Source organism: Pyrus communis, chromosome 3 (genome assembly GCF_963583255.1).
Source record: "Pyrus communis chromosome 3, drPyrComm1.1, whole genome shotgun sequence".
Lineage (NCBI taxonomy): Eukaryota > Viridiplantae > Streptophyta > Magnoliopsida > Rosales > Rosaceae > Pyrus > Pyrus communis.
The window spans coordinates 15,354,625-15,377,063 of record NC_084805.1 but is presented as its reverse complement, the minus strand read 5'-3'; the positions used below and the strand labels follow the sequence as shown (position 1 = coordinate 15,377,063).

The 22,439-nt window shown below is 39.5% G+C and overlaps 1 protein-coding gene and 1 pseudogene across 3 annotated transcripts; both read left to right on the top strand.

The window, feature by feature from the left end:
• The first annotated feature begins 1,063 nt into the window (after positions 1-1,063).
• LOC137727295 (mechanosensitive ion channel protein 6-like) lies at positions 1,064-5,145 on the top strand. Of its 3 annotated transcripts, XM_068466160.1 has the most exons (7): positions 1,205-1,584; positions 1,651-2,623; positions 2,687-2,955; positions 3,567-3,690; positions 3,994-4,287; positions 4,387-4,589; positions 4,719-5,145. In XM_068466160.1, exons 1-7 carry the CDS (start codon positions 1,205-1,207, stop codon positions 5,014-5,016), a joined length of 2,541 nt encoding a protein of 846 aa, XP_068322261.1. In that variant the 3' UTR covers positions 5,017-5,145. The 3 variants fall into 3 exon arrangements, with proteins under 3 accessions (XP_068322259.1, XP_068322261.1, XP_068322260.1); XM_068466159.1 differs by having other exon boundaries at positions 1,205-2,623; XM_068466158.1 differs by having other exon boundaries at positions 1,064-2,955.
• A 5,617-nt stretch (positions 5,146-10,762) lies between these two features.
• LOC137728257 (serine/threonine-protein kinase ATR-like) lies at positions 10,763-20,473 on the top strand (annotated as a pseudogene).
• The last annotated feature ends 1,966 nt before the right edge of the window (positions 20,474-22,439 follow it).

Sequence of the window (22,439 nt, the reverse complement as noted above, 5' to 3'; positions counted from 1 at the left end):
CGTTTTGGAATAGTTATTTCACAAAAAAAAGAAAAAGAAAAAGAAAAAGAGAAATCCCAACTACGCGCAGTGTCGAAGCAAAAGGGAAATCAGAAAGGCGTTGATGTAGGGCACCAGCAAAGCACATGGTCGGAGTTATGGGTTTTAGTGGCATTTTTTGATGACCTGAGGCACGACTGCACCTCTTTCGCCACTGACTAGCGTAAAATGCTTATTTTTTCCACTCATACTTTGAGGAGTAATAGGAATGTAAAACTAACAAAATTTACCCAAAAAGGGTGTGACTAATTGATTGAGTTTGGGATCTAACTCTAAACCATTCCTCATAAAACTTATTTAATTTGTTAGGTAACTTTTCAAACTTTATATCTATTAAATTGACACATAAATTGCATCTATCCAAACAAGGAGCTCTTCGAAGTAAAATTCAAACATCATCAATTTAGCTTTCTTGTATGTTCTTGTGAGTTTTTTTTTTTTTGTACAAGAAAATTTCCTTGCATGAGTTTTAATGTTGCCCGATATGGTTAATTTGTTTACATGTTTATTATATGAATAAAACATTACTACTAGCCTTTGGTAATTCAATTTGTTAGTAATGGCAAATTTTTATGTATACTCATTAAAGGTTTTTTTTGTTTTTGATTTTTCACCCTAAGAAAACCACTAATGGCACAATAGTAATTAAACACCCAACTTAGTGTCATTTGCTATATAGCTGGACTAATTCGCATGCAGAGCGGGCAACACGTTTCTCTGTTGCAGCTTCACTCCCTCTCTCTCCCTCTCTCTCTCTCTCTCTCTTCCCATGCTCTTAATTAACTCTTTAAAACGGAAGCTTCGTCTTGTTATACCAATACCAGTACACGCGTTAACCTAATTCCAACGAACTACGAACACTAATTCTTAAATACAAAATTTCAAACCTCTCTCTAATTTTTTTTCAACTCCTCTCACATTATTGTTTTTTATTGTTTTTTTTTCCTTAAATTTAACAGAAAAAAGACTAATTTTTAATTAGCAGAAGATTTTTTATTATAATGACCAGTAGTGTCGTAGTGTAATGGACTTCTCCATCAAGAAATCGTTTAAATCCCATGGCTCTGCCAAGCACACGAGGAAGATCTCCGCCGGAGCAGACGACCCTAACCACGAGGAGCTCCCCATTCTCTTAGATCACGACCACCGCCACCACAGCCAGCCTATGACTGACCTCGACTTGTCCGACCGGCGGGAAGTCATTGTCAAGATCGACGAGGGTGCTGATTCCTCCACCAGGGCCGCCATGGACCCCGCCAAAAATGGCACCAAGATTTGGCGGGAGTCCAGCATCGATTTCTGGAACGGGGACAGCAACGACGACGCCAATGCCGAGAGTTTTGATTTCGTGCAGCGCGGGAAGACGGCCACCGTGCCGGGGGAGGATCCGCCGTCGAAGCTGATCGGGCAGTTCCTGCACAAGCAGAGAGCCTCCGGCGACATGACGCTTGACATGGATTTGGATATGGAGGAGCTGCAGCAGAACGAGAGCGACTTGCCTCCGCTCGCCGAGTTGCCGAGTCCGATGGACTCGCGAAAAGTTTCGTTCCAATCGCCGGCGTCGGACCTCCCCGATACACCGCAAACCGAGTCGGTTCGGAGGCGATACAGGGAGTCCCGCGACGAGGAGCGGCGCCGCAGCGGAAGGTTGAGCAACGGACAGGACGACGTCGTCCGCTGTACTTCCAACGCCTCATTCCGCCGAGAGCCTTCGTTCGCGAACAGGTCCGATTTGCTGAGAATAAAGACCAAATCCAGACTAATCGACCCGCCCGAGGAGCCGGACTTCAAATCGAGCCGAATCCCGCGCTCAGGCCAGATCCCGAGATCGGGTCTGATGAGGTCCGGTTTGCTGAGCCGCCGCGGCGACGACGAGGACGACGACCCGTTTCTGGAGGAGGACGTGCCGCACAAGTACAAGAGGGCGAAGTTCAACGCAGTGACGCTGCTTCAATGGGTAAGCTTGATTTTGATCATTGGGGCTCTGGTTTGCACGCTGACGATTCCAGTTCTGAGGCAGAAGAGCTTGTGGAAATTGATATTGTGGAAGTGGGAGGTCTTGATTTTGGTTCTGATTTGCGGGAGATTGGTTTCGGGTTGGGGGATTAGGATCGTGGTGTTTTTTGTGGAGAGGAATTTCTATCTGCGTAAGAGGATTTTGTATTTCGTATATGGAGTCCGAAAGGCGGTGCAGAACTGCCTCTGGCTCGGCCTGGTTCTAATCGCATGGCATTTCATGTTTGACAAGAAGGTGGAGAGGGAGACCAAGAGCGAGGTGCTTGCCTATGTGACGAAAATCTTGCTTTGTCTCTTGATTGGAGTGTTGCTGTGGCTGGTGAAGACGTTGATTGTGAAGGTGTTAGCTTCATCGTTCCATGTGAACTCGTATTTTGATCGGATTCAGGACGCTCTTTTTAATCAGTATGTGATTGAGACGCTGTCCGGGCGCCCTTTGGTTGAGATACAGAATGCGGAGGAGGAGGAGGAGAAGTTGGCGGATGAGGTCAGGAAGCTGCAGAGTGCTGGGGCTACTATGCCTCCTGCCCTCAAGGCAAATGCATTCCCGTCCCCGAGGATTGGGAGGGTGATTGGGAGTGATTCGATGAGGAGTGAGAGGGTGATTGCGAGTAGCGGGCTTATTGGGAAGAGCACCAAGTATTCTAAGCCACTTTCCAAGAGGGCAGAGGAGACCGGGATCACGATTGATCACTTGCATAAGCTCAATCCCAAGAATGTGTCTGCTTGGAATATGAAGAGGCTGATGAATATAGTTAGAAAGGGGCATCTTACGACACTTGATGAGCAGATTCTGGATGCCACTGGTGAGGATGAGGCCGATACCCAGATCAGGAGTGAGGTTGAGGCAAAGGCTGCTGCTAAAAAGATATTTCAGAATGTGGCTAGGCGTGGTTCCAAGTAAGTTTCGATTCTTTCCCATCTTCATTATAACCACACGGGTTTACGATTTGATCTGGACTGTTACTTGGTTTTACTGTGTTCTAGTGTTTCTAAACTTTGGTTCCTATTTGTTTCTTCGTGTGAACTTGATTTTCTATCAACTATTGTTCTCTTCACATTTGGAAGGCGTAGTGTATTCCGTTAGCTGTTTTTGGTTCATTGTGTTCAGTGTCCACTATTTCTCCAGTTCCCAAAATTCTAGTTTCAGATATTCAACGCCAACTGTTGTATGGAAGATATACATTTATGTTATGTTACTGTTAGTTGACTGCTTCATATCACATGATTTGTGCTAGATGCCATCTGTATTTAGGTGGCTGTTTTGTGCCACACATATCGATGGATGATAATTCATTTGGGAAATTAAAATGGGAAACGAGGAGATGCTCCTAAGTCAACGAGGAGACACTTCTAAGTCGATGAGGAAGTAAGAGAGAAGATAAAAAATAAGGATACAACCTAGAGTGTAAAAGATGCTCTATGCCATATGTTTTCTCATTTTAATTTGTACATTTTTTGTCTTGATTTTGTCTCCCTTACATAATCCAACTTACCCATTTTTCTTGTAGGTTCATCTACCTGGAGGATTTGATGTGTTTCATGGAAGAAGACGAGGCTGTGAAGACCATGAGTCTCTTTGAAGGGGCATCCGAGCACAAAAGAATCAGCAAATCTGCCTTGAAAAATTGGGTGGTAAGTTTCATGTTTAAAGTGTAGGAATCTTAAACAAACCCTGTTAAATTTTGGTTTTAGTTACTTTCGTTGCCCAGCTTACCAACTTAAAATTCCAAAATAGTAGAAGACAGAAAAAGGGAGTTAATCTTTGATAAACAATGCAGCAGATAATGATAGACATTAAACAAATTCATGTATGAACGTGAATGCAACTCTGCAGGAGAGTTTCATGTTAGAGTGTTTAAAACCCCTATGTCATCAAAACAATGCCTGAACATGGTTTTGATTAGCTTGATAAGTACAGTGCTGAATTGGTTCCAGATCAATGCCTTCAGAGAACGGAGAGCACTTGCTTTGACGCTGAATGATACCAAAACGGCTGTGAATACACTTCATCACATGGTGAACATAATAGTTGCCATTGTTATAGTAGTAATATGGCTTATTGTGCTGGGAATTGCCACCACCAAATTTCTCTTGTTTGTGAGTTCTCAGCTTGTGGTTTTGGCATTTGTCTTTGGTAACACCTGCAAGACGGTATTTGAAGCAGTTATATTTTTATTTGTGAGGCACCCCTTTGATGTGGGAGATCGGTGTGAAATAGACGGAGTTCAGGTACAGTTCTATCTTTACCTGTGTCACATGCTAAGACTTTTTTTTCTTTTCTTTTCATTTTAATGTTTGGTGCCTAATTCGTTTATCGATCACTCTCAGATGGTAGTTGAAGAAATGAACATCTTGTCTACAGTTTTCCTAAGGTATGACAACACAAAAATCGTGTACCCAAACAGCATCCTTGCGACGCTGCCCATATTTAACTTCTATCGTAGTCCTGACACGGGAGATGCTATTGAGTTCTGCATCCACATATCAACTCCGCCAGATAGGATTGCTTTAATGAGGCAAAGAATAATCAGGTATGCAGAATTATCATTTGTCACTTCATACTTAAGAATATTGTATTAGTTTTGCAAAAATGCGGAAAACCTCAACTCCTAACTTTAATGTCTGGTTACTAAATTATTTCCTATGGTTTGCGATTACAGTTACATCGAGAACAAGAAGGAGCACTGGTATCCAGCACCAATGGTTATAATGAAGGATGTCGAAGAACTAAACAGGGTAAGGTTTGCAATTTGGCCTCAACATAGAATGAACTTCCAGGACATAGGAGAAAGGTGGGTAAGGCGAGGCTATTTGGTCGAAGAGATGGTACGTATATTCCAGGAGCTTGACATCCAGTACCGCCTTCTGCCAATTGACATAAACGTCCGTGCCATGCCTGGCATGACTGGCCAGGTTGGCCAGGTTCCCTCTGTTTACACGGCAACTAAAGCCGATTGAGGAAACAAAGCAGTCCATGAAAACTTATCCGATCTCGCCAAGAAGCACATAGAGACTTCTACATCCCTTGGCAATTTGATGAGAAGCAGAAGGAACCAACGTCATCCGGATGCAGTAGGATCGTGTGGAGAAACGGAGAGGATGATATCCATCTGATATGGTTTGATGGGTTGATCTCTAAGTTGCGTTCAGTTTTTCTCTTTGATTTTGCAGATTTTTCTTAAAGCTATTAGTATTACTCTCTCCATCTCTCTCAATATCTTCATCTCTATATATCTCTATGCACATATATATGCAACTACATATCTATGTATTAAATTACAAAATTACCACCCTTCCTCAAATACACTACATTCAAAATTTACACGTCGCTAAACTACTTTGGCAATCTAGTGCCTAAAATTCGAGTTATTATACTTTGGTCAAAGTGATTATCTTATGTATGTCTCTAACTAACGCGAACATGTAAATTTTCACTTTATCAAAACATCGTATGCAAATGGTCCCTAACTAAAATTATGAGTTAGTCTACTTGTGCTATTCAAGTGATTATTTTAGAACATCTTTACTGATTATCTAATTGATAGAGTAATTGAGTTGAATCGTCTTTGGCCTAATAAAAAAGCGGTCCACCGTTGTAAAACTTGGAGAGCTGATGGAGTAAGGGCAGCAGCCCGTTGGGTTGCTCTTGCAATCATTGCACGGTTTTGCGCCCCTTGGATCAGCAGTAGACAGAGCCCCCCATTAGTACATCACAAGGCCAAACGTATCATTCTGAATCCAAAAGCTCAGTTGTTGGATTTCCAAGTAATAAATAATTTTTGCTGCTTTTTCTGCAGTCATCCATCCACGTGGCGAGATCCCGGACATCCAACGGTAATAGTTTTGAAAATCAACAATCAATATTATTCTAACAGTAAAAATCCAAAAAATTACCAAACCTTTTTCTATTAATAACCAACTATATTCTTCATTCTCCATACCACACATTATGTTTGTTGCAATGCTATTATTTTCTGTTGTATTTAAAATAATTAATTAGAATTAGACTTTATTTGAAAAATATAGACATGCGGAGAACAAGTTCAAGAAAACATAAAAATAAAAAATATATATGGGAATAGTAATTACCTTTGCTTTTGCCCTCCTACTTCTCAAACGGGTGAACTTGCACAAAGACAATTCTAATGCAATTTAATTGATTTTGCCCTTACCCTCCAAAAAAGGGATAAAAATGCTCTCATGTGTCATCTCTTAATTGAGGTGAACACGTAAATTTCCCTTTATTAAATGCAAATAGTCAGTATTTTTTTTTCTTTTCCCTTTATGATAGGAAGATTATATAAATAGTTTCATTGCCAAGTGCATATCAGCTGTTTTGGAAGAGCAAAGGTAAGAGCAACTCCAGCGTTGCTGGGTGCTCGGGGGACAGGCCAGAGAAAAGGGGCCCGAGGCCCTGTGGACCAGCTCTAGCGTTGGAGAGCCCAAGTGGAGGTGGAGATCTGAGCTCTGGGCTCGTGGAGAATTGCCAGCCCAAGAGCCCGAGTGGATGTGACGTCAGCGCTGACGTCAGGCCATTTTTAATTTTTTTTTCTGTCAGGCGCATGCACCCCACTATCGCGTGGGGGCGCGTCGCCGACACAAAATCAGAAAAAAAAAAAAAACAGTGCTTTTTCAGTTACCGTTGGGAAGCCACGTGGCTTCCCACGGTCCGTTCGATCTCAACGGTCAAAAAAAAAAAATCTTATTTAATATCCACCGTTCGATCTGAGATCAACGGTGGATATTAATATGCTTTATAAATAAAAAAAATAAAAGACAAAATAGTTTCAAAATTAAGAAAAGTTACCGTTGTGACACGTGGCACAATTTGCAGTGTTGGAATTCAACTTTTTTTTATATCCAACGGCAGAGATTAATTGTTGAATAAAAATTAAAAAAAAATTGTAAAAAATTAAAAAAAAAAATCTGAAATTTTTTTTAAAAAAATTGTTTTTACTTTTCTATAAATACCTTCTCATTATCATCTACCTTACACCACAATTTCATATTTTCTCAACTACTTTCAATCACATTCCTTTCTTTCTCTCAAAGTTTCAATCCATTTTTTTTTTTCAACAAAATGACTACTGATGCATGTACGAATTGGTCGCTTCTTGAAGATGTTGCGTTGTGTACTAGCTAGGTTGAAGTTACTCATAGTTTGCTTACGGGTAATGAGATGCAGTTGCGAGAAATGTGGAGTCTTATTCATACCAATTATCTTGAGAAAATTGGTGGGAAAAGAACCAAAGAATCGATGTCCAGTCGTTGGAAATTACTTAGCCAATCGTTTAGTACGTGGAGAGACACCTTGGCACAAGCTAGTAGTAATATTCGAAGTGAGGAAAATTACTCGGATCAGGTAACAATATATTATTTATTTGATACCCAAATTTACATTATAATTATTTGTTTGTATTATTTATTTGTTACGTACTTGCATTATAATTATTTGTTTGTATTATTTATTTGTTACCTACTTACATTATAATTATTTTGTTTGTATTATTTATTTGTTACTTATTTTCATTATAATTATTTCTTCTCCCACATTGTGTAGGAACTTCAAGCACAAGCAGAAACTATGAATAATGATACAGATTTTTGTGAAGAAGGAAGCAGAAACTATGAATAATGATAGAGATCTTGAGAAAATTGGAGTGAGATTTGTGAGGATGGATGGTGGATTATATAGAGGATTCAGAAAGGATTAGGTTGTACATAATGCTACGTGGCATGCCGTCATTTATTAAAAATTTGATGGAAATCTATCCTCAAAGATTGTAAACAGATTATGACACGTGGCGCGACGTGATTGGTTAATAATCTTATCAGTAATCCATCACCAATAATTGTATTTTTGGATAATGACACGTGGCATAACAAGTACAATTAAAAAATTTATCAGAAATTCATCCCCAATAATTGTCCTTTTGGATTTTATGACAAGTGGTGCAACGACAATGATTAAAAATCTTATCCGAAATTACAAATAAAATTATTTTGTATTATTTAATAATACTTCGGATAATGACACGTGGCGCAACGAGAACGATTAAAAATCTTATCTGAAATTACAATTAAAATTATTTTATAAATAAAAAAAATACTAATATTTTATTGTCTATTGCCAGGACTATTGAAGTGTAACGGTGGAGATGTAAAGGCTATTGTCATGACTATTACTGTTCATTAAAGGCAATTACTGTTCATTAAAGGCAATTACTGTTTATAAGGTGGATTGAATAGTGAATAGCTTGAGAAGAGGGCTTCAACCCTGGAATTGCTCTAAGGCAAGAGCAAGGCAAGAAAGTGACAAAAGACATCTTGAAACTGAAAAAGAAAGTGACGTCATCACTTTGGGCTGGGCCCAACTCAGATGCAAAAATGGGCCCAATGGCGAGGGAGGCGGCTGTTTTCTGACAGAGGGGGAGCGAAGAGGGTACCCTCACTCTTTCACTTCGAAATTAGGAGGGAAGAAGAGAGAGAGAGAGAGAGAGAGAGAGAGAGAGAGAGGGCATGAGAGAGAAGGGGAATAGCGAACCTGTCGAGCCTCGTCCACGAGCTCCGAGAACGCATAGCGGCCCCCTCCACCCCTCCTAACAACCGCTACGACGACGATTTTGGTGACCCGATTCCGCGCCGTCCTCCCCGACCTCCTCCACGCCTCCGTCGTTCCATCTCCCTCAGGTACCCCCGTCCCCTCATCTCTCTCTCTCTCTCTCTGTCTGTCTGTCTGTCTCTCTAGTGAAGTACAATGCGACGGCGTTTTGAGCGTAATTTTTTACTGTCTGCAGCGAACGAGCGAGAAGTGATAGCTGTATTGAAGCTCATCGTTATCACTGCCAGGCATTTGCCCGGAGTTTTCCACCGTGGAAAAGCCACCGCAATTCTTCCTCTGCTCGGTCGCATCTTGCCTTTCTTGGCAGAGCCCTCGTTCCGGTAAGCAAGCGACTTCAATTTTCATTCACGAACTTTTAATTGCTTTTCTGCTTCTTTTGCTTCGTTTGGGAAATTGAAAACAGCTTTGGGGATTGAAAAATGAGCTCATTCTGGGGATTGAAAAATGAGCTCATTCTGCGCGAACATTACGTGATTGTGGTTATTTTGATTGCTTTTTGTTGCAATTTTATGCTCAAAAGTAGTTTCCGTTGTTTTAGTTCTAGGCATGGAGTAATATTTGAGACCGTTGGACCACTTTTAGCGCTACTTCGTACTGGAGCACGGATGCCTACTGTCAGTTTTTCATTGATTCCATGCTTGTTGTTCGAGGTAAGAATGCAATGTTCAACAAGAGGTTAATCGCTTAGTTCGAGTATTTAACAAGTTTCAAATATTACGGAATCGACTAAATTGACTTTAAGCTGTTTTTGTGAGTCCTTCAATGGAATTTTTGATGACCCCGATTATCTTGGGGATCTTCCGGCAAGTAATAGACCGGATGATGGATTGGTGTCTTGATTAACCTTACGGGCAAAACAAGGTGGCAACCTTTTGCAACCTGGATGATAAAGATTGTTGTTAGATGCTTAACCGAAGGAACTCTGTATGTGGAAGGACTCATTAATGTGCCTTTTGTTCGGGACGCATGTTCCCTCTTATGTCATGGGGATGCTGATTTGCAGATGGTGAGCATCAATTGGTTTATGCTGGCAATCTTAGTGTAAAAGTCAATTTTATGGTTTTAGCGTGACTTGAAAGAAATATTACAAAGCTGATTCAGTTTCAGATATGTAAGCATCCTTATTCTGTAGAATGCTAACTATGTGAATTTTATGGAAGGCATGTTTTGAATTTGCACGTGTTGTTGGATCAGGGATAAACTATGACATCCTTCCTTATCAGAATATAATCCAGTCGATATCAACTATATTAAGGGAGGACAAAGAGGGGTTTCCTGCGTTCAGTTGAATGCTCAAAACTTTGATTGTTTGCTATTAGAATTTTATTGGAGTGCAAAGTGAAAGTCACCCGATTAAATGAACTTTCAAAGCAATGTTTCTCTTTATGTTACAATTATGAACTATTTTTGGTCAAATTGATTAGTATTAATTTTTGATCCCCTTAAATCACATCACCATGTTGTAGACCTCTCTCATTAGTTCATGTTCTTTTATGCATATAAAAACATCGCTTGTGGTTCTTAGGGTCTTATTGAGTTTAGTGCTGATCTATTTTCCATTAAAATTCTCGATGCTTGAGAAGCACTTGTCTCCGAGTTGGGTTTATACACGATTTGATGTTTACGGACTGTCTGCACAGCGCTGGGTTTCAAGTTGATTATGCATGAACAGAAGAGAAATGAATTTAGACGTGTAAAGACAGGTAATGCATGATGTACTTTGGTAGATATCATATATAGATAGGTATTGCAAACCTGTACACGTTTATGTGGTCTGTAGTGCATGGTTGAAAGAGTCATTAGTGCTATTGGTCATCATTATGTATTAGTGGTCTTTGTGGCATAATAAGTTTCTTTTTGGGGAATTTTTTTTTTGCTTGTATATGAGACTTATAAATGAAATCCTTACATCCAGTATTATATTCTAATTTTACCTTGGTATGCCAAAACTTGGGCTTACATTGCAGAAACATTGTTTATGATTCGTCCTTGGGTGGTTGCCATGATGCATTACACTGTAATTGCCCTGAAGATGTTGTTGAGCTAACAGCTGCCGATTTAGTAGATTTATTTTCTCATTCAATGGGGAGAACCAAAAGCCAGGAGCTTAAGGTTAATAATCATGTTTCATCTGCTTTCTTTGAGGAAAATTATTTATTCTTTTTAGCCATTCATGCACTATGTATGGGTAACAGATCTGGGGGATTGATTTGTTCTAGGGTCTTGAAAATAATTTCTATTTCAGGTTGCACTGTGCAATGTATACATACGGATTACAAAAATGTGCCCCCCCTAATATCTGGAGGCCAGAGTCTCTCCTTTATGTGATTTCTTATCCCGAACCCTGCTTCTCGTTGATAGATTGCCTAAAAGTAGCTCTCTCTGTAGAGTCTGTACTTAGTCCCAATCTTGTTGGATGGAGAATTACAAATTGTAACTGTCAGAGTTTATCATCACTAAGTGATAAATCAAATGAAAACTCGAGGGTTGGAGAAAAAAGGCCCATACAGGATTTGGATACTTTCAAGAATAAACGGCAAAAAGCAGATGAAGATATTATGAGTTTGGATTCTAATTCTCAGGGGGAATGCAAGCGTACTCATACAGTTGCTTGTGAAAGAGAAAATTGTGCAGATTATATGCTTAAGTCGCTACTTTCTTTTGTGGAATTTGTAAAACCTCCTGGTGTCCATCCTGATTCTTTAAGACTAGATGCTGCATTAAGAGCTCTTAGCTTGCTTTGCATTGCCTTCTGTAGATATCCAGAGACCAATCTGTCACTAAGCATCTTTTGTCAGATGTATGCATGGATGCCCCGGGTATGACAGCAGGTATGTTGGTTTAGAATTGTGGACTTTTCATTAGCGTACTCATTTTCACCTACTACTAAATGAGAGTTATATTATGTAGGCAAAGCAAGGAATTTCAGGTTGCACTTGATATTTCCATATACCTGGAAGGAATTCACAGCATACTGCTTTTGCAGAGTAAGTAGATGGGTCCTCAAGAATGGTCTTGTTTTTGCCATATTGATGTGTTATCTCAGTTTTGGTTCTTAAATTCTTTCAAGATAATTGGCAATCTTTTATGATCTTTCTTCCTTTTCTTTCATCTTTTCTCAAAGTACATTGGGTGTTGTCTTTTGGTAAATGCTGAGTATCCGAGTCTCGATCATCTCATTTTGTGCACCTTCTTGAATAATAAATGGCACCCATTCTGAAATCAGGAAAGAGGCGTGATTTCACAGTTGATTTTAATTGTGGAGCCAAAAATAATCACAAGGTGACACGTGGATCTTTGGATAAAAAAGAACAAGAATACCCTTGAGGCACACCGGGATTCTTGCGCGTGAGCAGCGGGCAATTATCTTTCAACCAAGTCAAAAGTGCCCAAAATAGGTAACAATTCAAAGCCTATTTCATCCATCCTCATCAAATCCTTTCCACAAGGTAACTCCCAAAACATTCCCTTTAAATTATGTTAATTAGCTAATTAATAGATTTATTACCTAATTAATCTATTAATAGCCAAATAAACCACCAATAACTCCCAAAAAACACACATAAGGCCGGTCACCTTCTTTCCCAAGGGTGCCGGCCATGCCATATAATTTCTACCTCATTTTCCCCTTTTATTAGCTAATCAATTAGGCAATTATTCTATTAATTGACTAATTAATTAGTTAATTATTCCATAACTCCCAATTTAACACAAATCAAGAACCTAGTTTACATAGGGAGCTAGGTGGCCGGTCCTCTCTCATCCAAGGAGGCCGGCCACTCTCCTATTTAAACCCCATCATTCTCCTCAAAGTTCACTTCCAATTCTCTTGCAAAAATACTATAAAATTCTCCAAACACTTTTCCCTCAAAATTCTAACTTTGACATCGGAGGTTCTTCGGCCAAAGCCCCCCCCATTCATCACGGGCGCATGAGGCTTTTGGCCTTGACCTTAGGTGTGATTTGTTTTGTAGGTGCAATTTTGTCCAAGATCAAGGAGGAAGAAATTTGTATCCACATTAATCTCATTTCTTGATCAAAGTTTCTGCGGAGGATGAGTCTTAGTTGTCAGAGATGCATTAGTGACTGAGATCTTCCATATGGAACTCCAGTATGCGTGTTTGTTATTGAAAATGCCAGGTTAAAGTATCACTACCTAGACTGTTTTCATTTTGTTTTTAAAAACTATAATGTAGAAAAGACAAGGTTAAATTTGATAGTTCTCTTTTAGTGATGCTGGGAATTGGTTGCTATTGTTGCACTAGATTATCTTGTGTCTGTCTTCTTACTATACCCCATTCTCTGGGGTTTAATTGTTAAATACTGGAGTTCCATGCATAAGTTGTGATTCCATGGTAATGAATGTTAATATTTTTATGTTTATATTCGGGCCCCTTAATGATGGAGAGTACAGGGTTCAAAAATAAGAATGTTGATGCAGACCTTGTATACGTCCTAAAGCTTCCATACACCTATCCACATGTAGTTCCTGACCCTCATCCTCTGTGGAAACTTAAATGTATCTCTGTTCAAGTTGCATGCAAACTTGGTCATATAACAAGTACTGAAACTCAGCTTGAAGTCCAGGATTTGGGCCTTCATGATGAATTTGAAGAAGTTATTATTGAAGCTATAATCTCGATGCCTGTGATTGTCATGTGGTCTGGTATCGGTTGGCTTCCACATATATCAAGAAGGCTTGTTGAGTAAGAGAACACTTAAATTTTTACTTATTTGTTCTTGCATTTTTCACATACATTATTAGTAATATATATAATAAAAGTTCTTAAATGTATGAATATATTGATAATGCCTGGGGATAGAAAATGGGATCTAATAATTAATGTTGCTGGAGGCTTCATTGACGAAAAAAGAGAAAGTTATGAAACTTATCTTCTTACTTGAAAAATATCACGCAAATAGAAAGGAGTTATCATGGATGGCAATATGCAGGGAAACTTGGCAATTTTTACATTCTTACGTAAATGGAAATGGTATTCTGAGGTATTTAGGAGTGGAATTATTTGCAATGCATTTGTAGTTTTGGCTTACCCTATGCTTGCATGATCAGTTCTAGAGTCCTGATGATGTGATTGTAGAAGTAGTAAGGTTATACTAACTCTTCTGTTCCTCAAATTACATTTTTCTCACACTTGCAGGTTCTTTGGGGGAGAGAGAAGTGGGAAGGTTAAGAATATTATTCCCTCTTCTCTTGGTTTCTTGTCATGCCTGTATGGTTCTTGTAATGACGGAGATGGCATGAATAGAAGTCGGTGTGAATTAGTTTTAAATATGAAAAATGAGAAATGTAGCCAGACAGTGGATTATTTTCTGCAAGGATTCTGGTGTTCAAAGTGTGACAAAAGTGTTCAACTCAATACCGAGTCATGTTCAAAAGTGATACATCCGCCTGATATGCACAACAGAGAAACTAGTTTGGATTGTGATTTTGCCCATCTGCAGTCTCTATTTCTCAAACTTCTTTACGATGAATCATCGGAAGAGGTCCAAGTTGCTTGTGTGAAAAATATTCGCCGAATATTTGCACATGGGAGCATACGGAATCTGATTGTGTCTAGATTTGAAAGGATTAAGTGTGTTGAATATTTACTCCTTAATGGTAAGAAGGCTGTAAGAGATGCATTCTGCACTCAGATTTGTTCATTCCTTGAGGATTCTTTTTTGAGTTGCTTATTTCCTGATGAGGACGCGTCAAGTAAAAGTAAAGAACAAGAATTTTTTAACATAATGAAGCATGCCTTTTCAGAAACTAAAGACCCCCAAATCCTTGAGACTCTTTTGGAATCAAGAGCAGAAATAATGAGTTGACATTAACAGTCAATTATTCTTGTTTTCTCATTTATTGTTGGTTGATCAGCTTGATAATCCACACATGACAGTGAGACTGAAGGCATCAAAGTTGATACAAAAATCTTGCTACTTTCATCTTAAAGGAGGATTTGAACTAATACTTTGGAGCGTTGTTCATGTTTGAAATGAACTATTTGATTATTTATCTGTGAGGCTGTCTAGCCATCCAATTATGGTCAAAGAGTTTACAGAATCCATTCTTGGTATTGCAACAGAAGAACTTATCAGGAAAATGATTCCTGTTGTTCTTCCGAAACTTGTGGTGTCTCAGCAGGATGATGATCAAGCACTTGAAACATTATATGAACTGGCCAAGTGTTTAAACACTGATTCGGTGCCTCTTATAGTTAATTGGCTACCAAAAGTGCTAGCTTTTGCTCTCTATTGAGCAGATGTGCAAGAGTTAGTTGTTGCTTTGCAGTTTTACCACACAGAGACTGGTTCTGACAAACAAGAAATCTTCGCAGCTGCATTACCTGCCCTTTTGGACGAACTCATATGCTTTTTAGATGGAGGTGATTCAGATGAGATAAACAGAAGGTATGAAGTTGTACTCTCCCCCATTGTTTTTGCAAGTGCATCCTGTTGGTTATAATGTTCTTTTCACTCAGATATGCCTGAAGAATTCTTTTAATACTTTAAATTTTAATTGCTTTTGGCTACTAAGTAGCGAGATTGTGAATATCTGTAGCAGGGATATGTACTAGTACAATTCTTCTGTGCTGCAACAGATGCAAGAATTCTGCCAACGTATTAACGTTTCATATATGCTTACAGGTTAGCAAGAGTTCCTGAGATAATAAAAGAGGTTGCTAGAGTTCTGACTTGTGGTGAAGATCTTCCAAGCTTTTTGAGGAGTCATTTTGTTGGCCTTCTTAATGGTATTGACAGAAAGATGTTCCATGCAGAAGACATTTTACTGCATAAACAATCCTTACAGAGTATTGAGATGCTGATTAAAATGATGGGTTCTCATCTTACTACTTAGTGCCTAAACTGATGGTTCTTCTCATGCATGCTATTGGTAAAGAAGCCCTCCACAGTGAGGGTCTTTCCGTGCTGCATTTTTTCATTGTGCAGCTGTTAAAAGTATCACCAGCTAGCACTAAACATGTAATCTCTCAAGTTTTTGCTGCCCTTATTCCTTTTTTAGAGAGACATGACGAAAATCCTATACATCTAGATAAAGTGGTAAAAATTTTGGAAGAACTTGTGCTAAATAACAGGGTAGTTCTAAAGCAGCATATACGCGAGTTCCCTCCGTTGCCGAGTGTTTCAGCTCTAACAGAAGTGAACAAAGCTATACAAGAAGTGCAAGGGTCAATCACATTGAAGGATCGATTGTGTGATGTCGTTGATGGTTTGAATCATGAGAGCTTAACTGTGAGATATATGGTAGTTTGCGAGTTGAGCAAGTTGTTGAGCCTAAAACAGGAAGAGGTTACATCTCTGATAACTGCTGAAGGTGGTACAGATATGGATCTTTTGAGTTCTTTAATCACATCCTTACTAAGAGGATGCGCAGAAGAATCAAGGACTGCAGTTGGACAGCAGCTGAAGTTGGTGTGTGCTGATTGCCTTAGGGCCCTGGGTGCAGTTGACCCTGCTAAACTGAAAGGATTTTCATGCCAACGCTTTAAAATTGAATGCTCGGATGATGACCGTATCCATGAGTTAATTCACAAGCACCTTGCAAGGGCTTTTAGAGCTGCACCTGACACTGTAATTCAAGACTCAGCTGCATTGGCTATACAGGAACTGTTAAAGATTGCAGGTTGTGAAGCCTCATTAGATGAGAATGCTGCTTCATCCACGTCAGACACTCCAAGGGGCAAAGAGCCTTTGAATGTTGCTGCATCTGGGATTACGAGTACTGATGGTAGCAGTCAGATGAATAGAAGGGGTCAAAGATTATGGGATAGATTCTCCAATTATGTTAAAGAGATAATTGCCCCTTGGTTAACCTCTAGGTTTCAACTTCCCAATTTTGCTGATTCTTCATTCGTTGGCCCAATTTACAGGCCATCTATGTCATTCAGGAGATGGATATTCTCCTGGATAAGAAAGTTGACTTCACATGCCACTGGTCCTCATAGCAGAATTTTCAATGCATGTTGAGGTATAGTGCGTCATGATATGCAGACAGCAATATATCTGCTTCCATATCTGGTTCGTAATGCTGTTTGTCATGGCACAGAGGGGGCACGTCATGGCATAACAGAAGAAATCCTATGTGTTCTTGATGTTGCAGCATCTGATAATAGAGGGGATGCAGTTCATGGAGTGAAGGGTGGGAAAATTGAAGTTTGCTTTCAAGCTTTGTTCACTCTCCTTGATAATCTTGGTCAATGGGTAGATGACACTAAACAAGAATTAGCTCTTTCCCAGGCTTCTCAGTCACTAGCATCAAAGACAAAGGATCAAACTCGTAACTCTTCTGCACATCAGGAGCATCTCCTTGTACAGTGTAAATATGTTTCAGAACTGTTGTCAGCAATTCCTAAGGTCACCCTTGCCAGGGCCTCCTCCAGGTGCCAGGCTTATGCAAGGTCTTTAATGTACTTTGAGTCATATGTGAGGGGAAAGTCAGGTTCTTTCAACCCTGCATCTGATAAAAGTGGCATCTTTGATGATGAAGACATTTCATACCTAATGGAAATATACAGCTGCCTAGATGAGCCTGATGGCCTTTCTGGCTTTGCATGTTCACGTAAATCTATGGGATTACAATTGCTGGACCAGCTCTTACTAAACAAAAAAGCCGGAACCTGGGCAGAGGCTTTAACTTCTTGAGAACAAGCTTTGCAGATGGAACCAACATCAGTTCAAAGGCATTCTGATGTCCACTTAACTGTTTGTTAAACATGTGTCACCTTCAGGCCATGGTTACTCATGTGGATGCCTTAATCTCTGGGGTTCCCCAGTACAAGAAAACATGGTGCATGCAAGGTGTGCAGGCAGCATGGAAGCTTGGCAGGTAGGATTTGATGGATGAGTATCTTAGTGGAGCTGATGAAGAGGGTCTACTTTGTAGCAGTTTTGAAAGTAATGCCTTTGATATGGATGTTGCAAAGATTGTCCAGGCAATGATGAAGGATCAGTTCTCAGTTGCTGAAAAAATTGCCCTCTCAAAGCAAGCGCTCATTGCTCCTCTTGCTGCTGCAGGCATGGATTCCTATGTACGGGCCTACCCATTTGTTGTAAAACTTCACCTTCTACGAGAACTTGAGGACTTTCACTCTCTTCTTGTTGATGAGACTTTCTTGGATAAATCATTCCAACTAGGTGATCATGGGTTCTCCCAATTGATGGAGAACTGGAAAACCGTCCCAGGTTTACACAACCATCACTCTGGGCAAGAGAGCCACTTTTGGCCTTCCGCAGATTGGTTTTTGCTGCCAGTGCTCTGGGAGCTCAAGTTGGGAACTGCTGGCTTCAATATGCAAAGCTCTGCCGCATGGCTGGTCATTATGAGACAGCAAACCAGGCGATTCTAGAAGCTCAAGGTACAGGTGGACCTAATGTTCACATTGGAGAAGGCTAAACTTCTATGGAGCACCCGGCGATCTGATGGTGCCATTGCACAGTTGCAGCAGTCTCTCCTGAACATGCCTGTAGAGATTGTTGGTTCCTCTGCAATTTCATCAATTACTAGTCTTTCACTGGTTCCACTGAACCACCCACTTTTAGTTTGTGATACTCAAGCTTTGAATGAGAATAGAGAAATTGCAAAGACCCTACTCCTCTATACTAGGTGGATCCAACACGCTAGGCAAAAGCAGAAAGAAGATGTATTATGTCCTTATACGAGGGTGAGGGAACTGCAGCCCAAGTGGGAGAAGGATATTTCTACAGTGCTAAGTATTGTGAGGAATTGCTTGCTGATGCCAGGCAATGTCAGGAAGAAAACATTGAACTTGGTGCAAGGAAAATGCCATCAAATAGTGCAATTGTTGGTTTTCCAAATTTAAGCACTGAGAAGCCTTGGTGGTCTTATGTACCTGATGTACTGTAATTTTATGCCAAGGGGCTTTTTAAGGATCACAAAAATCTCTTTCAAGCACTTCCAAGATTGTTAACCCTATGGTTTGACTTTGGAAGTATGTATCTAACAAGTGGCACTGCATCCAGTAAAGAGTTAAAAAAACTCATGAGAAGGTAACTATTGGATGTTGAAGATGAACTTAAATTTGTTTAGTTACATTTAAACTCTGGTTTCTCCATTCTATGTTCCTTTCTATTTTGTTTAGGTAATAAAAATCATGCAAGGATGTTTGAAGGATTTGCCAACATTACCAGTGGTTAACAGTACTACCACAGTTGGTTTCCAGCCACCAGAATGAGGAAGTTGTTCGATAGGTCAAAAACATAATCACAATTATTCTCCGGCAATACCCACAACAAGCGCTTTGGATTATGGCAGCAGTTTCAAAGAAGTCGATTATTCCTTCAAGGCGGGAGGCAGCTGCAAAAATCCTACAGGCTGCACAGAAAGGGTTCAGCCAAGGAAATACTGGCAGCAATCTATTGTTTGCAAGTCTGATTGATCACTTAATTAAGTTGTGCTTCCGTCCTGGTCAGTCAAAGGCAAAAGCAATTAATATCTCAACTGAATTTAGTGCCTTAAAGAGGATGATGCCACTGGGAATAATCATGCCAATCCAGGAGTCTCTAACTATTAGCCTACCAACATATGACGGGAAGCTCAGTGACTCACTTAGATTTGATATTTTTTTGGCAACTGATCTTCCTCCAATATCAGGAATCGGTGATGAGGGTGAGATTCTTTCATCTCTTCAACGGCCTAAAAAGGTAGGTTCTATATCTTAACATACTTGTAACTCAACTGATTAATCTGTGGTATGCCATAGCAGCGAATATATTGAAAAGGCGTCCTACTACCAAATTTCTTATGCATACTGGTTTGCCCTCCTAATGCTTATGAATTGATTTTTTTTTAAAGTTACTAAATAGCAGAACAAACCCTCCCACCGCCTTTTTTCTAACTTAACAAAAAGTTGTAATCACCAATCACCATCTGGAAATCATTTTTAAATTTACATGCCGAGTCCAATAATGACCGGATAGATTTCTAAAATAACTTGTGGTAAAGAGCAAAAACTGTGGATTTGGAGAAGATTTTCGGAGAGTTATCTGAGTTTTTCCTATTGTCACTTGGGCATGTCCTGTGAACTGGCTATTTTCTATGTCATTACATCATCTTTGTAATATTTAATCATCCTCTTTTGCATTTCAGATTGTTTTATTAGGCAGTGATGGCATTGAATGCCCATTCCTCTACAAACCCAAGGATGACCTCAGGAAAGATGCCTGCATGATGGAGTTCACTGCAATGATAAACTGTTTGCTGTCTAAATACCCAGAAAGAGGTAACTCTACATTCGCACCTTTGCGGTAATTCCTTTGACAGAGGACTGTAATATGATAGAATGGGAATTATGACAAATCCTCATATCAAACGGATTTATGACATATACTTCAAGACATATATATAAACTGTGGAAAATTTGATAGGCAAAAGACAAATCCTCATATCAAACGGATTTATGACCAATGCCAAGGTAAAATACCAGAATATGTGATGCTGAAGGACAAAATTCTTCCAATGTTCCCCCCAGTATTCCATAAATGGTTCTTGACCACTTTTTCTGAGCCAGCTGCTTGGTTTAGGGTTCGGATTGCTTATGCACACACCACTGCAGTTTGGTCCATAGTTGGCCATATTGTAGGGCTGGGTGATCGACATGGTGAAAACATTCTTTTTTATTCTACAACGGGAGACACTGTTCATGTTGATTTCAGTTGCTTATTTGACAAAGGCTTGCAGTTGGAGAAGCCTGGGCTGGTGGCTTTCAGGCTGACTCAGGTGAGAGAAGCATATGCATAAATGTTGTTTTCCTTGTGGCAAGTTTCTAATACTTTCTTCTTTTTTTTGGACCAAAAAGTAATTAATTAGGCTGTTTATTTAGGCTGTTTATTTATTGGTTGATGAGTACCTTCTGCGAGAAGAAAATAAAGAAGATATCTGTATCCAAAAATAAAAGAATCATCGTGTGTTGATTATCAAAATTATCTAACATGACTAGAACATTTTAGTTTGAGCACAATAAATACTTCATCTACTAACGATTCTAATATAATCATTTCCAATCTTAATTGTTTCTTATTAATTTTCATGGCGACTGTTATGACACCTGCAGAATATGATTGATGGCTTGGGCATCACTGGATATGAGGGAATCTTTTTGAGGGTCTGTGAATTCACACTTTCAGTACTGAGGATGCATAGGGAGACTTTAATGAGCGTTGTTGAAACTTTCGTCCACGATCCTCTTGTGGAATGGACAAAATCTCACAAGTCCAGCGGAGTAGAAGTTCAGAATCCACATACACAGGTTTCAATCTTTCGTTATCTTCTATTGAAGTTGTTGTGACAGGTTTACCTTAACTGTCATATTTTCTTTTTAAATGTAAAGGTAGTAATGGCATTGATTTATCATTTTGTAATAGATCTAAGTTGGGATTTTCGCAAGGCCTACCATGTCAAACTGTTGCAAGTTGACTAAAAAGCGTTTCTTAGATTAAATTGTCCCTAGAATACAGAATAACCCTGTATCATTATTGCGTTTACATTCTAGGTCCAGTGTAGTGTTTCTTGGTGTTTCATAAGCAATATCCACCTGATAGAATGGGAGCAAAGATTTTCTTTATGCAATGGCCATTGGTATTGATCTATAATCTGAAATTTAAAGTAATATCTAACTGATGAATGTGGAAATAGATTAATGGGTTGGGACTTGGGAGGGAGCAAGGAATTTTTTTATGGTAGTGATGCTGTTCCATTGCACGTTTAAACTGAATTGATAAGTTTTGATGTCTGTTTTTTTTTTTTTTTTTATTTTTTTTTTTTTAAGTTCAGAAGTTGCATTTGTGATCCATGTTTGTGAAGCAATCACTGAATGGTGTTCTAATATCAACATTTCAGCGAGCAGTCAGTAACATTGAGGCAAGGTTGCAAGGAGTAGTAGTTGGTGTCGGAGCGGCACCATCTTTGCCACTGGCTGTAGAAGGTCAGGCTCGTAGATTAATAGCTGAAGCAGTCGCCCCAAAAAATCTTGGAAAGATGTATATCTGGTGGATGCCTTGGTTTTGAAGTGTAATTGATCAAGGGTTCTGATTTAGAGTTGAATCAACGAAGCGTTTGCGCTTCATGACAACCCTAGAGTTAGCCAACAGCAAAGGATTAAACAGAGAGTATTTGTTTGGGTGGTATTGTGGCTTTATGGTTCAGTAGATCCATCAAAAGAGGCCTCAATTGTACAATTTTTCCACTCTAACTGATGAATGTGCTCTGTATCATCCCCTTACTGTGACGGCTGACGGCTTGCTTGCTCAATGGCCATTTTGTGCGGTGGAGGGGTTAGGATTCGACAAGCATTAAGCACTCTCTGCATATGTGATGTTGTTTTGGAGATGTTGCCGATAATTTGTATACTTCATGCTTGTAACATGTTCCATTGTAAATGTACTTTCCTTGGATGGTATTTTTGGATGAAGCTGGAAAAGCCAGTTTGCTATCCAATTTTTGTAGATGCAAACATGTACTTGACTGTAATTTCTAGAGTAAATATTTCTGTATCAAAAGCTTGATTAGATTTTCAACTGGATAAAAGCGTTTAGGGACCACTTGGAAGTGCTTTTTTAGGAACCCCTTGGATTTGTTTTTAATGAAAGTACTTTAGCAGCAGCACTTAATAAGTAAAAGTGTTATCCACAATAGTAATCCTAAACGAGCCTTGGTGAAAACCTAACGCAAAAAAGCGCATTCTAGGCAATGTGAAGCTTGCCGGGTTTATCACACAGTTCT